The 16,265-nt window shown below is 42.1% G+C and overlaps 1 protein-coding gene across 2 annotated transcripts in view; it reads left to right on the top strand.

The window, feature by feature from the left end:
• Positions 1–16,265, top strand: part of spdef (SAM pointed domain containing ets transcription factor) — a 97,598-nt gene that overhangs the window by 72,055 nt on the left and 9,278 nt on the right. For both annotated transcript variants that reach the window (XM_072563325.1, XM_072563324.1), the window contains exons 3-4: positions 2,594–2,791; positions 11,540–11,623. In XM_072563325.1, the coding sequence (XP_072419426.1) occupies positions 2,594–2,791; positions 11,540–11,623 (282 nt within the window). The remainder of the gene's footprint in view (positions 1–2,593; positions 2,792–11,539; positions 11,624–16,265) is intronic.

Genomic DNA, 16,265 nt, shown 5'->3' on the forward strand with positions numbered 1-16,265 from the left:
TTTATCCTATCCATGCCCCTCATAATTTTGTAAACCTCTGTAAGGTCGCCTCTCAGCCTCTGAAGCTCCAGGGAAAACAGCCCCAGCCTGTTCAGCCTCTCCCTGTAGCTCAGATCCTCCAACCCTGGCAACATCCTTGTAAATCTTTTCTGAACCCTTTCAAGTTTCGCAACATCTTTCCGATAGGAAGGAGACCAGAATTGCACGCAATATTCCAACAGTGGCCTAACCAATGTCCTGTACAGCCGCAACATGACCTCCCAACTCCTGTACTCAACACTCTGACCAATAAGGAAAAGCATACCAAACGCCTTCTTCACTCTCCTATCTACCTGCGACTCCACTTTCAAGGAGCTATGAGCAGATCTGGGCATCACATCTTAGTAAGGCTTTGGCCTTGAAGAGAATTCAATGCAAGTTGCAAGGATTAAAGGGATGAAGTTATGAGGAGAGATTATTAAAATTGGGCCTTTATTATTTAGAATTGAGAATACTAAAGGAAGATCTATTCGAGGTCGTCAGGATATTAACGGGGAAAGACAGGGTAGATAATGATAAACCATTTCCACTTGGTGACGATTCTAGAACTGGAGGCATTGTCTTAGAATTAGGGCCAGGCCATTCAAGAGAGATGTTAGAAAATACTTCTACATGCAAAGGATAATAGTGGTTTGGAACTTTCTTCTTCAAATGGCAGTTGATACTAATTCTATTGTTAAATTTAATTAGAGTCTTTTTTTAATTAAACAGGCCACAGATTAGCTATGATCTTTGTGAATGGCAGAGCAGACTCGAGGGCCTGAATGGTCTACTCCTGTTCCTATGTTCCTGGTCAGCACTGTCCACATCCCATAAATTAATACATTTTTGAAATTGTAACATAGAGGAATAGGAAATATAGTTAAGGAGAACATTAAAACAGACAATGCTGAAAATGCATAACAGACCTAACAGATTGCATTCTATATCCCTCCAGCTCGTGGCTCCGTACTGAACAAGTCTCTAAGACTATCATTGACCTCATGACCTTTGGTAACCCAGAACCATTTTTGCTTCTTCACTTGTACCCTTATCACGTGCTTGCTCTTTGCATCCTCGTTCCTTTTGTCATTTAATTTCTCCAGTCTTTCCCCATAATAATTGCCTTTTGCCTTTTTTACATTACTTACAGTGTGGAAACAGGCCCTTCGGCCCAACAAGTCCACACCGACCCGCCGAAGCGCAACCCACCCAACCTTATACCATTTTCCCTGCTTGTATATTTGTTAAAGCATTTGCCTCATGAATAAAATCAGTAACTGTGATGTTAACTCAATTGCTGTCTCCACAAACACTGCTTGACTTGCTGAATATTTCCAGAATTTTCTGTTTTTATTTCAGATTTCCAGAACTGCAGTATAATGCTTTTCTAAAGTAAAGTCAAATGCAGCATTGTGCATTTTTTTTATGAAAGCAACACGTAGCATAAAAAAAACCGGTTCAGTTGGTGCTGAATTTAAGAATCACATTTGTTTCCTAGTACTGCAAAGCATAGTGGGAATCCGATCTGAATTAGTTCAATTATACTCATCAAATAATGAATGTGTAAGGAGGAAAGGTAACAATGAACCTTAACTGTTTCCTGCAAGGTGAAAGTTCTTTTAAATATGTAACCCAAAATATCAGAATTAGCAAATCCTGTAGTTCAGACGACCATACCTGACACTCACAAACTTTAATTGCCTGAGCAATGCATGGAACTAGCTCATCTACTTTACTATAGAACAGAGCAAGATACAGATAATTCAGTTCAGATCAAGGTTATTCATCTCATTCAAAATGCATGCCTCTGCTTTCTGATGGTGACTAGGACTGATACGTTTGTCAGATGCTAACAAAATGGAGCTGAGGTAGAGAGGGTCAAGAGTGTCAAATTCCTACAATAGACGATTACCAACAATCTGTCTATGTCACTCACATTGATGCAATGGTCAAGAAGTGACAACAACACCTCTTCTTCCTCAGGAGACTAAAGAAATTCAGTATGTCCATCAGGACCCTCACCAACTTTTATAGATGCACCATAGAAAGAATTCTATCTGGGTGCATAATAGCTTGATATGGCAACTGCTCTGCACAGTACTGTAAGAAATTCCAGAGAGTTGTGAACACAGCCTAGTCCATCACACAAGCTGAGCTTCCACCCATTGACTCCATCTACTCTTCTCACTACCTCTGAAAGGCAGCCAACACCACCAAAGACATCTCCCACCCCAGTTATAACTTGGTCCAACCTCTTCTGTCAGGCAAAATACAGTATCAAAGCTTAAACACAAGAAACAGCAGGTTCAAGAACAGCTTCTTCTTCACTGTTATTAGACTTCAGAAAGGTCCTCTGAAATTTCAAATCTCATGTTACTCTTGCTTTTTGTGCACCTTCTTTGCAACCATAACTTGGTAATCCTAGGTCTGTTCAATCATCCTATAATCTTTGTATGCTATGATCCACCTGTAGTGCAAGCAAAACAAAATCTTTCACTGTACCTAGGTACATGTGACAATAATAAATCATATCAAATCAAATTATTAATTCCTACAATGTTCTTGTTTCTAGATCCAATAGAATGGAGTGTGAGCAATGTTCAGAAGTGGATTCTATGGACAGAGCATCAATACCGACTGCCACAAATTGGGAAATCTTTCCAGGAGCTCAGCGGCAAGGACCTGTGCTCCATGTCAGAAGAGGAATTCAGACAAAGATCGCCGATGTGCGGTGATATTTTGTATGCACACCTGGACATCTGGAAATCTGGTATGTACAAGGCAATAGTACAAGGCATGAACAGCCAATGCTCTTGTCTCCTCATTCATTTAACAGGCCTCTTATCCTTCCCCCAGTTTTGGATAGCTGTAGTAGCTAAAGTACAATCCCTCCCTCGGTGAAAGTGAGGACTGCAGATACTGGAGATTAGAGTCAAGACTGTGGTGCTGGAAAAGCACAGCAGGTCAGGCAGCATCCGAGGAGCAGGGGAGTTGACATTTTGGGCAAAAGCCCTTCATCAGGAATCCCATCCTGTTGCATATACATTACCTATGAGTGGGTCCAGGCAGCAATTGAAGAAAGTTGTTTAACTGTGGAGGCATCACAGGCTAATATGGATTTACCTGACATCCACTTAATAGTCAGAAGCTGTTAGATCGAGATGGGAAAAAGGTTCAAAGGCTTGTTTTTCATCTCCTGACACACTGTGATCAATCTCATGGTCACTTGCTGACATTCCGTCTGAAATCAGTTCACACAACACAAATTTCATTGAACTTTCAACTCTGTTGCTTTATCTTTGCTTAGCTTGGAAACAGCATTCCAGGTCATCTCTCCCATCCCCTCCCCCTGCAACTTATCCTCCACCCCAGTCAATTCTGCCCACCTTGTGATTTTATTGAAGTGTCACTTTGACATTCTGGCAGAGTGAGTGGTTACCCTATGCCAACCATGATATCCATCCCATCAGACTCCTTTCACAAGTTAATGCAGGCTTCATTGCCCTGGTTACTTGTGGTGGCAGTAAGTCCAAGCCACAGCTCGAATTATGTATAAATAACTGAGCCCACGGAATTAGCAGGGCACTCTGTTCCTTATCTGGATGGCAGCTAGTGTACAGTAGCTTGGAAGCCACCATTATGAACAGAGCACTTTAATTTTATGTTGGTGATTCCTAGAATTCTTTTGCATGACTTTATGAGCAGAGTTTCACAATATAAATAATTAACATCAATTGTAATGGAGGCTGGTATCAGATTTAAGACTTGATAAGATCTACAAAGCTTGTGGTTATAAAAACAATGCCGGTAAACCTTATTATCATAAACCCTCATTACCAGTACAGTACTGCTGTTTGAAATGCCCTTTATGTACCAACTTGCTATTACAAATATTAATTGACATTATGGAACCTTTTACAACACAGGTTATTCAACCATCTGTACCTAAGAAAGTTCTCTAAACACGTTATCCACGTTTTCCAGTTCTGAACTCTTTTCCACCTTTAATTTTTTTTATAGCTTTTCAATAATCTCCCTTTAAAAGCGATCAATTTGGTCACTGTTTACTGTTTGTAAAAAGAAGATCACAGCTAATTGTCTTGTTCCTATTTACCTCATTGTAACCTCCCATAACTTGAACTTACTCTCCTACATTGAATAGATTTCTCTAGCCTCTCCTCATTACAATCTTATATGCTCTTACAAAGTCACATTATAAACCCTGCCATTATTCATGGCCTTCAATATAAATTATTTTGTTAAAGTATTGCTATTGGAGCCAGCATTATTAGACTTGTTCATTACAAATCTAGGTACTGTAGACTTTCTCACTATAAGCCTATACATTTAGATGGATGATAAATATTAGGATAATTGTAAGTGCTTATTTATAAATCTCTATTACTTTTATTGACTTGTAATTAAAGGCTGCAGAGTCTGGGATTTCTTGCTTTAGAGCATAGCAGGTTCATGACGGGTATAGATAGAGTGAATGGTAGGTGTCTTTTCCTTAAGAGTGGGGGATTTCAAGAATAGGGCATATTTTTAAGGTGAGATGAGAGAAATTTAAGAACGACATGAGGGGCAGTTTTTTTATACAGAGGGTGGTTTGGAATGATCTTCCAGAGGAAATGATGGATGCAGGCACAGTTACAACACTTAAAAGACATCAAGTAAGTACATGAATAGGAAAGGGTTGGAGGGACATGGCCGAGGAGCAGGCAGGTGGGACTAGATTAGTTTGGGATGATACTCAGCCTAGATTAGTCAGACTGAAATCTGTCTTCGTGTTGTATGACTCTATGTACGGTGAACAAAATCCTTGCCACAATTATTTGACTCTGATTAGATTCTACAGTATTATAAGAAATGCTTTAAGAAATCTTTGTTATTATAAACTCTGCCGTTACACATTTCTCCGTTATTAAAAGGCATTTTCATGGTCTTGAGTGAAGTTTCACTGTGATGGTTAAAGGACTTCAATGAGATGAATCTTAGATTTAAATAAAAGGCAATTGTGTTGGTTCCCACGCATCTGTGCCTATAAGGATGGATTATTTTTTAATTACTTCATCAAAACATGAAGTTTTTCATTTGAAAATGTAATTGAATGATCTAAGGCATCGGCTGTACTGTGCCTGTGAACTTGTAAAGGGGCAACCCCTAGGGCTGGCACCAACTGTGTGTGTCAGATTGACCACTCCATTGTTTTTGTAACTCAAGCTACCACAGAAAGAACTGTTGGTGCGAGATGACCTCTTACTCAGTGATGAAATTGCAACTGCAAGCAGCTGACCACTTAGTTGATTGCAAGTTTGTCATGATCAAGCAAGCAATATCGTTGGTTTCCAGCAATGGAAGAGAGTGTGAGCAACTGTACACCAGAAAGCATTCGCAGTATTATACCAGGGTGCATTGGCAAATTTACACCAAAGGAGGATGACTAGTTTTACATAGGGGATGTGAGCAACTTTGCAGCATAGCGGATGGGACTTTACAGAAGTGGGTATGAGTGAGCACCTTTACATCAAGGATTCCGAATGACTTTAAACTGGGGAGTGTGAACAAATTTACACCAGGGAATATGAACATCATTAAACCAGGGAGTACTGGTAAATTTACACCAGGGAATGCCAATAACTTTACATCAGGAAGTGAGCAACTTTAGGGTTGTGTGGATGAGTACCTTTATACCGGATGTGGGAGAAAATATGGGTCCCGGCCTCCCCATGACATGGCCACAAAACAGACAACACAAAATGACTGCACTTAGCCACTAAGCTTACCACAATGCCTCAAATTTTCCAAACCAGCCACCTCAGACATCACACATACCTGAGGACACGACTCATCCATCCCCAGACCAAGAGAATATACTTCTTCAGATTAACCAATAAAGATTCTCCCACTCCACAATAGCACAGCACCTCTGATGTCCTTAGGGCACAGCTGCTCACACTAGGAGTCAAGCCGGGTACCCAGACAATGAGGCACCCAAGGTACTTTGCTTGCTCCCTCAACAATACAAACACATTGATACCAGGATGAAACCCACTAACACCTACTCCAGCCAAGGATCGGAATCTCCTGAGTCAATTAAGAAACTCATTGTCAGACACTGGACACTTAAATCTTTTCAATGAATAAACCTTATTTCTCTTTGTTGTACAACTCACACCATTGCCCCAAACTCACCCTTCATTGTTGTTCGGGTATAAAACTCTGTTCAGAGAAGAAGCTGAGGTTCCTTCTGAACAGCCTATTCAGTGACTGTTTCAGTGGGCTCAAGTCTCTTCCACGATATCGCTGTTTGTTCAATAAATCCTTGTCAGTTCTCAGTCTGATCTGTGTGTTTGTGTTCTCTGGTTAATTGGGCTAAATTCTCCAACACTAGAGCATAATTATTTATCAGTGATTGTGATCAAACTTACAACAGGAAGTATGGGCAGTTTGAGACTGTATTGTGTGAATAATTTTATACCACAGCTGTTAAGGGTCTGTATGGTATTTAATGGTAATTGATCTGTAATGGATTGCATTAATCTGTTCACTGATCTTTGTAATTGTGCTGGATAGCTTCAGCCTACACAGTTAACTCCATAGACAGAAAGAATATTGAGAAAAGGAGATTACATACAAATTGAACTTAGGTAAATTGTAAGATATTTTAAGTCATGTAAGTGAAGTGTTTTGGTTTAAAACTACTTCTGTGTTGCCCTGACAGATGTTAGATAAAGAAAATCTACATCCAAACGTAACTAGGTTCAGGTACGTTTAATTACAATGAGATCAGAAAGAGACAATAAACTGGGCAAATTTGTTCCAGGTAAATTGAGAAGGTGTGTGTAGACAGTGGTCACTGAACTTATCTCTGCAACTAGAGCTCTAGATTCAAGTGCCATCTGTTATCGGGCTGTGCCATTACCTGCCTGAATGGGTTGATTAAAACTGGTTTTGTTTTAATTGGAGCAGCAATGTAACCATCATTCCTGTTGGAATTTCTTCAGTTCTTCATTATCATGGATAATAGGCTCAGATACCAACCCTGATGATGAGCTTGTGCTCAAAATGTTGATTCTCCTGCTCCTCGGATGCTCCCTGACTGGCTGTGCTTTTCCAGCACCACACTCGTTGACTGAGATATCAATGACAGGCTCCAGTTCTGTGTAAAGCCTCATGTCAAGCTAGAGCCAAACTTTTCCAAGTCCCTTGACAATGGTGCCAGGTTCTCTGGCTGGCCTGCCAATGTACTGTGTGTAAGCCCATTTCATCAGATTGTGACCCCACTGAAATCCTCATCCGAGTCTGTATTTGCAACAGGGTGACCTCAGCCTCTGGGCACCCAGTGGCAGTTCTGCCCCTTCCCCATGCCTGGTGACTCACCAGGTGCAGATGCTGTTCCCCTGCTCCCCTCTGAAGTACACGCTGTGTTAGTCTCTGAGCTGCTGGCTGGAAATGCACAGCTTTCCTTCCTTACCAGTCTCCTGTTCCTCTTGGACTTCAGGCTCATGCACTGGTTTGTTACCAAGTGACAGCTTCTGGATATTGGAAAGTACAAGATGGGGTGGGAGCCAGGGAAGCAAAAGGAGCATCTTTAGTTAGTACACCAGGGGAGATTGTGGTTTCAGGAGACTGTGGGATGTGAGAGGAGGGTTAAGGACAAAAACAAAAGGTTTGAATCCCATGTTCTTGACCCTGGCTGCACTAACGACTGCCTGTACCGGGGTGGGGGTGGGGGGAGAGGGGGGGGGGGGGGTGGTAGGGAGGGGGGATGGATGGTGGAGGGGATGCAGTTTGTATCTGCTTCCTGCTAGTTAGTTGCTGCTGCTTTTGTGAAGAGAAAGTGTATCAAGTGTGGTTCAATGTGTTTGGATGATGCCAGACACAGTTGCGTAGCTGGGATTCTACCGCTGTTCCCTCATCATTGTGGGTGCTCCTACATCCCATGGACTACAACAGTTGAGGAAGATGGCTCAATGCCACTTTCCCCAGTGCTATTCAGGATGGGCAATAAATACTGGCCAAGCCAGTCATAATCACAATGTATGAACAAGTAAAAAGAATTGTGTACAAGCTGTGAATTCTAAGTTTGAAGCTTGCAGCTGTGTTAAATGTGTGAGGGTGAGGGCAGGCTGGTGAATGTTGAGTATGGTAGGGAGTGTTTTGGGATTTGAGATATACTCAAAAGTGGAGATTTTATAGTGAATTGAACTATGCGTGAGAGTACTGGTAAAAGGACATGGCATATGAGATGCATCCACTGACCATGACTGCTCAAGGTCATTGAACTTTTTGTGTAAGTGCATCCAGATTCTCAGACCTAAATATTAGCATAAACTAACTGCTCCCACTTCCTTGGCAGTGTCCCTCCCAGGACATCTTGTTTTCTGTGGAGAGAGGAGATCCATCCTGTTAATTTCCTGCACCTGGGCTTCCTGTGCTGCATTGTGTGGCCCAAGGGAAAGCTGTGTGGCTTTTTGGAGCATTTTCCTTCTTTTACCTGCTCATAAACTCTTCCATGAGACTTCCAGCACTTGCTGCAGACTGGTTGGCCTTAACAGGTGCAGCCTGGCTATAAGTAGCACTTTCCAGTTTTAGGCACTTGCTGGACCCACATGGGTAACATCCTGAACACATGAAGCCATGCATCAGCACATTGAATGCTAACGGCATGCCACTATCATTATAACAGGCAGTGAGCATGACTTTTGTATGCTTCCTAAGTTACTTGTTAACAAATTAATCATGCATTGCCCTCTATGGATCCATTTTCTAGGACAATCAAAGTTTAGTTGAAAGTCAGCATGTTGACTACTGATCTTATCCATATGCAGCATTCAAGCAATGAACTACTTAGTCTACATAGCAACTATTGGACGTTTACTCTGCACGCTAACAGATTTGGAGGTGCTGGTGTTGGACTGGGGTGGACCACCTGAAACCAGTGAAACCACCTGATGAAGGAGCAGCGCTTCGAAAACTAGTGATTTCAAATAAACCTGTTGGACTATAACCTGGTGCTGTGTGATTTTTAACTAGATTCAGTATTCAATACTGACAAGATTTTATGGGTGGCACGGTGGCACAGTGGTTAGCACTGCTGCCTCACAGCGCCAGAGACCCGGGTTCAATTCCCGCCTCAGGCGACTGACTGTGTGGAGTTTGCACATTCTCCCCGTGTCTGCGTGGGTTTCCTCCGGGTGCTCCGGTTTCCTCCCACAGTCCAAAGATGTGCAGGTTAGGTGAATTGGCCATGCTAAATTGCCCGTAGTGTTAGATGAAGGGGTAAATGTAGGGGATTGGGTCTGGGTGGGTTACGCTTCGGCGGGTCGGTGTGGACTTGTTGGGCCGAAGGGCCTGTTTCCATACTGTAAGTAATCTAATCTAATCTAATAAAAAAAAGATTAGAGAAGTGCTGGAAAAGCACAGCAGGTCAGGCAGCATCCGAGGAGCAGGAAAATCGATGTTTCAGGCAAAAGCCCTTAATTCAGTACTGACACTGAATTTTTTTTAATGGTCTTATTAAGCTAAACAGTTGAGGTTACTTGACTGTCAGGTTAATTTCCATGTCTCCTTACAATAGACATACACCAGACAAAGTTCAAAACTGTGAACAACTTCCTTGTCTACTGCTTATAATAGTCCAACAGAGTAGTTAACAAGCAACAAAAAATCTATTCAGTATTTTCACATGAAGTAACATTTTAAAACTGTTTGTAAAACAAAGACATGACACTGAATGGAAAGGAAGAGGTGAGATGAAAGAATCATAGAATCGTTACAGTACGGATAGCAGTTGTTCAGCCCATTGAGTGTGCATCAACCCTCCAGACAGCATCCTACCCAAACATAGCTCCTTACCTTGTGCCTGCATTTACCATGGCTAATTCACTTAGCCTGCACACTGTAGGGCAATTTAGCATGGCCAAACCACCTAAACTATACATCTTTGGACAGTGAGAGGAAACCCACACAGACACGAGGAGAACATGCAAACTCCACACAGTCAAACATTCAAGGTTGGAATCAAACCCAGATGCCTGGTACTGTGAGGTTGAATTCCAGAGCTTAGGTTCCAGGCAGCAGACTTGAATGAATGGTCATCAATCGTGGAGCTGTTAAAATCAGGGCATGCAAGAGACCAGAGTTGAGGGATTGCAGCCTTGTAGAAAGATCACAGAAACAGTGAGGTATAAGGCCATGGGCTATTTGAGACCAAGCATATGAAATTTAAAATCTAAACACCTCTGTAACTGGTGTCAATGCATTTCAGTGAGCATCTGGGTGCTGGGTGAATGGATTTGGTTTGCGTTAGAGAGCTGCAGTAGTTTGTGGATTGGTTGAAGTTTATGGAACGTAGGAGATGGAAATATCCAGTCTAGATCACAAGGTAGAAATGAAGGAGGGGTTTAGCAGCAGATAGGTTGAGGCAGGGCCCAGCACACTCAGTGAGAAATGGATGTAGACTGTTTTGATTGTCCGAGCAGAGGAAGAGAGAATCAGCAATGATGAGCCCTTGATGCCAAGTACAAAGTTCATAAGTGAGGAGACATCAGCACTAGAAATGGCATTCAGGAAGAATGAAAGTCGAATATGACATTATCCATCATGGTTCACTTTGGGAAGATCTAGCCATTATATTTTGTCAGTACTCCTAGGATGCTCGAAGGAGATCAAAGAGTAATCCATAGACTATGTTCCTGTGCTCTTTTCTGAACACGTTGCACCAACATTCCCCATTTCTCTGAAATCAGGGGTAGTTATCATTGTGATGCATCAGTGATAAGCAGCCAAGCTAATTCTGGGTATCAGGAAGCTCAATTCTGAGAAAGGATAAAGGAAGTTGGACTGATTTTTTTTCAAAACCAGTAGATGTCAAAATGATTTATTAATCTATTTAGTTAACATTTCCAAGATCGTAGAAGAGATTACAAAAGCTCTTCTTACAAATATAATAAACAGGGAAGGAAGAATAGATTATAAATTATGAGGTGCCAATGGTGTCCTCCTTTAGTGAGAATGTGTCTGGATCAAATCCATTCCAGAGTAGGTGTTGCATTCTTTGACTTTCTGTCTTTTGAGTCAGACAAGGCTCCAATTGCTTGGAGCAGTGATACTATGACATAATTCGAAAAACAGCAGGCGTGTTCTCCTTGCTGTCCTGCCACGTGCAGCTCTCAGATAGAAATCACTCAAACAGATTGATCATTTACCTCAGTGCTGTTTGGGAATCATTCTCTGGGTGCATGGTGGCTGTGATTGCCACTTTACAACAGGGTCTACACTTCAAATATATTTCATTCACTCCAAAATGTTTTAAGATATTCCAAAGTCATGAAATATATTCTATTAAATGAATGTTTTTCTATTTTTTATTAGGGGAGCTGTGGACTATAATGTTAAAGGGGATGAAATATATTTGACAAGGACTATTAAAGGGAAGGAGAGAATAAATATTGAAGAGATTGGAGGGTATTGATTGGTGGATATTAAAACACAGTGCTTTTGTATTTTTCAGCTGCCTGGATGAAAGAGAAGTCAACACCAGGAGATAACAGATACAGTGGTAACATGCTGCTCACGACCTCTGAACGTTCTATCTGTATGTAAACTCTTCTTATATTCATTCAATTTGAGATATGCAATGCAATTGTAGCTGTGCAGGAACACTTGCAGGGAGGCTATGGCTCGGGCTGTAACTATGAAACGTAACTAGTTGGGGAGCAAAAGTGTGAATTATCATTTGATCAGTTTTGATCCAGTTCATTCTGCAGAGGGTTTCTCTACAGATACCCTAAACTAACAGCTGGATGCAGTAACTTCTGTGGAGGGCTCTGTGCTGGAAGTGTTATGGCAAGGAGTCTTTTGTTTTAAATTTCTTATTTTACTCCAAAGTGAAAAGAAAACAATGTTTAATAAAGATTGTCCCGTTGAGGATGTTCCATACTTGCCATGGATTGAGATCACAGCTCAGCTGTAATCTTATAGAATGCTGAACAGACTTGAGGGGCTCTGCTTATATTCCTGTGGCATAGGGAAGGAGTGGAACTGCAACATCCCCAAACAATAACTTTCCAGAAAAGCCTGTGTGAAAGGCAGCCACTAGTGGCATAAATCTCACTCTCTAACATGAAATTGGCACAGTGGCTCAGTGGTTAGCACTGATACTTCACAACACCAGGAACCTGGGTTTGATTCCACCCTCAGGTGACGGTCTGAGTGAAGTTTGCACATTCTCCCTGTGTCTGTGTGGGTTTCCTCCCACAACAGAAAGATGTGCAGGTTAGGTGGGTTGGCTGCGCTTAATTACCTATAGTGTCCAGGGATATGTAGGTTGGGTGGGTTTGCTGTGGGAAATGCAGGGTTATGGGGTGGGTCTGGGTAGAATGCTCTTCACAGAGTCAGTGTGGTTTCAATGGGCTGAATGGCCTGCTTCCACACCGTAAGGATTCTGTCATTTTAATTCAAGCATAAGTACTCAATACTGCAATATACAACCATTGCTGAGTTTGAATGTTGCATTCAGTCACGGGCATCACTGCAGAAGAACTGCATGACTGGAGTTTGTGGCCTCCCTGCAATTTATTTATGTTAAGTTTCACGTTCTGTGTTGCAGTAAAATTGCACTCTTCAAGAATATTATAGAGGTTTATAAAATCACAAGGGGGCTAGATAGAGTGAATAGTCAAGCTCTTTTTCCTAGGGTGGGTGAGTTCAAAACTAGATGGCATAGGTTAAAGGTGAGAGGGAAAAGATTTAAAGAGGGAGGTGCATGTATGGAATATGCTGCCAGAGGAAGTGGTGGAGGCTGGTACAATTACAACATTTAAAAAGCATCTGGATAGGTACATGAATAGGGAGAGTTAGAGGGGTATGGGCTAAATGCTGGCAAATGGGATTAGGTCAGATTGTGATGTTTGCTTGATACAGGTAAGTTGGACTTAAGTGTCTGTTTCCATGTTGTATGACTCTATAATGCATCCATATACATCCTTGTGTTAGGTGGAATAGGCACATTCATATATATTAGCTGTGTTATGACTATTGATTTGTTTTATCTAGTTATTTTAACAACTCAGCCAAAACCAAAATAGTTATGACAAAATCCCTTGCTGCCTCTTGGACTTGGGGAGGACGTGTAAATAGCTTGGACCAGGAGGGGCATGGTCTCTCAGCTGGGGGTCTGTGAAAGGCTACTGTCAATATGAAAAGAGGTCCCCTACCCAGAGGAAGAAATCCCACACGAATAGGCTTCCATAGAATGTGATCTTACAAGAAGAATAAGTTAGATAAAGATTGAAAATGGTTCTTACCAATTCGCTGCTATTTTCCAATTTAACTCTCTACTCTCTATGTCTTCCTGCGGTATGTATTATATTCGGATGGAACATGTGATCTATGTGAAGGCCTTTGCTGGTGGTGTTTGCGCTGATCATTGATGGCTGCACAATAGTGACTGGCTCTCCACTGTTCCTTCCTTATTGTGATTTCCAAACCCTTACTTTCTGCCTTTCTTTAAGTACAATGGACCTTGCAGCACTAACATGTGTGTCATTGTCCCAATCCCAATTTAAGGTCTCAGAAGTGGTGGGGTTTCATGTCCAGTTACTGTGCCACAGACATGTGGTCCTTGCCCATTGTGTGCCTGTCCTCCAGTTACCTAATGAACAGCAGCATTCACAGCAACCATATAGATTTGTCCAGTAATCCTGATGCTCCTCACAGTCCATGGAAAAAAAAGATATGAGATAATTGCATGTAAAGAGAAGTCTTGTTCTAACCAACCACTTTGATCATCAACCTCTTAGAAGGAATTAGGATTAACAAGTCTTTACAAAGTACTCAGGTGAAAGGATTCTCTGTTTTTTTTTGCTGGACTATACAATGTTGTTACTGAAAGCAGTTCCAACTTTGATGTGCTGCTGTACTTTAAATGATTCTTTGTCCTCACCAAGACCGATATTCGGGTCCACGGTGGTTCAATGGTTAGCACTGCTGCCTCACAGTAACGTGGACCCCAGATTCAATTCCACCCTTGGGTGACTGTGTGGTGTTTGCACATGCTCCGAGTGTCTGTGTGGGTTTCCTCCGGGTGCCTTGGTTTCCTCCCACAATCTAAAGATGTGCTGGCGTGGTGGATTAGCCATGGGAGATGCAGGGTTAGAAGGATTGGGTCTGGCTGAAATGGTCTTCGGAGGGTCAGTATGGACTTGGTGGACAGAAGGGCTTGCTTGAAGCTGGAGGGATTCTATGAGGTACTTTCCCTTAAAAACCAATAAGACAGTGATGCCGATAGGGAGAGATCGTCATTTAATCAGCCATGAAGAAAGCAGAGTACTCAACTTGCAGTACACTCTCCCTTTTGCTGAACTGTGTCTTTCTCCCTCTCACAACTATACCTCCTCAACCTCCACCAAGAGATTTAAGAATAAAGAAGGGAGACACAAAGTGTCAATGACTGTTCTGGAACCCTCTACTTAAACCTTTCCATTTTCCTACTCTCTCCTCCAACTCTTTTCTTGCTATTGCTCAGCGTTTGCCTTTGCCCACGTGAGATAGTTGTGGGTGGTAAAGGAGTAAAAGGAGTAAACAAAGTCCAATGTGAGAGGCAGTGGACATGCTCTTCAATACAGAGGGAGTCCTACTCCATGCCATTGATTAACATATATCATCAATTAACCCTGGTTCATGAATCAGTTCCTAAGAATAATGAGGTCATTGATTAGGATAATGAATTGACACACAAGTAGACACAATGAAATGCTCATCTCCCTCCAATTTGGACTCTAACTCCTCTCAGCCACCTTCCCTGTCTGGATCATTACCTCATATCTTCAAAGCAAAAACAAATTAATCCGGAAATTAATGGCTGGTACTTCCATAACATTTTTATGGGTACTGAGAATAAGAGTTTATCTGCCTATCATATTGAAATAACTTTTGTAATTTTTTTCAACACTGGCTGCAGATTTGCATTGGAAAAAGCAGGTTTATCTTAATTTTATTCATACTCACATAGCTTTGGTGTTACAACACAAATAAATCCAATCAGTGCTTGCTCTCCTTGTGAGCAAATACATTCTGAATTATGCTTTTCTTGCATTTAGAGTCATAGAGTCATAGAGATGTACAGCATGGAAACAGACCCTTCGGTCCAACCAGTCCATGCTGACCAAATATCCCAACCCAATCTAGTCCCACCTGCCAGCACACTGCCCATATCCCTCCAAACCCTTCCTATTCATATACCCATCCAAATGCCTCTTAAATGTTGCAATTGTACCAGCCTCCACCATATCCTCTGGCAGCTCATTTCATACACGTACCACCCTCTGCGTGAAAAATTTGCCACTTAGGTCTCTTTTATATCTTTCCCCTCTCACCCTAAACCTATGCCCTCTAGTTCTGGACTCCCCAACCCCAGGGAAAAGACTTTGTCTATTTATCCTATCCATGCCCCTCATAATTTTGTAAACCTCTATAAGGTCACCCCTCAGCCTCTGACGCTCCAGGGAAAACAGCCCCAGCCTGTTCAGCCTCTCCCTGTAGCTCAAATCCTCCAACCCTGGCAATATCCTTGTAAATCTTTTCTGAACCCTTTCAATTTTCGCAACATCTTTCCGATAGGAAGGAGACCAGAATTGCACGCAATATTCCAACAGTGGCCTAACCAATGTCCTGTACAGCTGCAACATGACCTCCCAACTCCTGTACTCAATACTCTGACCAATAAAGGAAAGCATACCAAACGCCTTCTTCACTATCCTATCTACCTGCGACTCCACTTTCAAGGAGCTATGAACCTGCACTCCAAGGTCTCTTTGTTCAGCAACACTCCCTAGGACTTTACCATTAAGTGTATAAATCCTGCTAAGATTTGCTTTCCCAAAATGCAGCACCTCGCATTTATCTGAATTAAACTCCATCTGCCACTTCTCAGCCCACTGGCCCATCTGGTCAAGATCCTGTTGTAATCTGAGGTAACCTTCTTCGCTGTCCATTGCGCCTCCAATTTTGGTGTCATCTGCAAACTTACTAACTGCTCACATCCAAATCATTTATGTAAATGACAAAGAGTAGAGGGCCCAGCACCGATCCTTGTGGCACTCCACTGGTCACAAGCCTGCAGTCTGAAAAACAACCCTCCACCACCACCCTCTGTCTTCTACCTTTGAGCCAGTTCTGTATCCAAATGGCTAGTTCTCCCTGTATTCCATGAGATCTAGCCTTGCTAATCAGTCTCC

This window comes from Chiloscyllium punctatum, chromosome 45 (assembly GCF_047496795.1).
Source record: "Chiloscyllium punctatum isolate Juve2018m chromosome 45, sChiPun1.3, whole genome shotgun sequence".
NCBI lineage: Eukaryota > Metazoa > Chordata > Chondrichthyes > Orectolobiformes > Hemiscylliidae > Chiloscyllium > Chiloscyllium punctatum.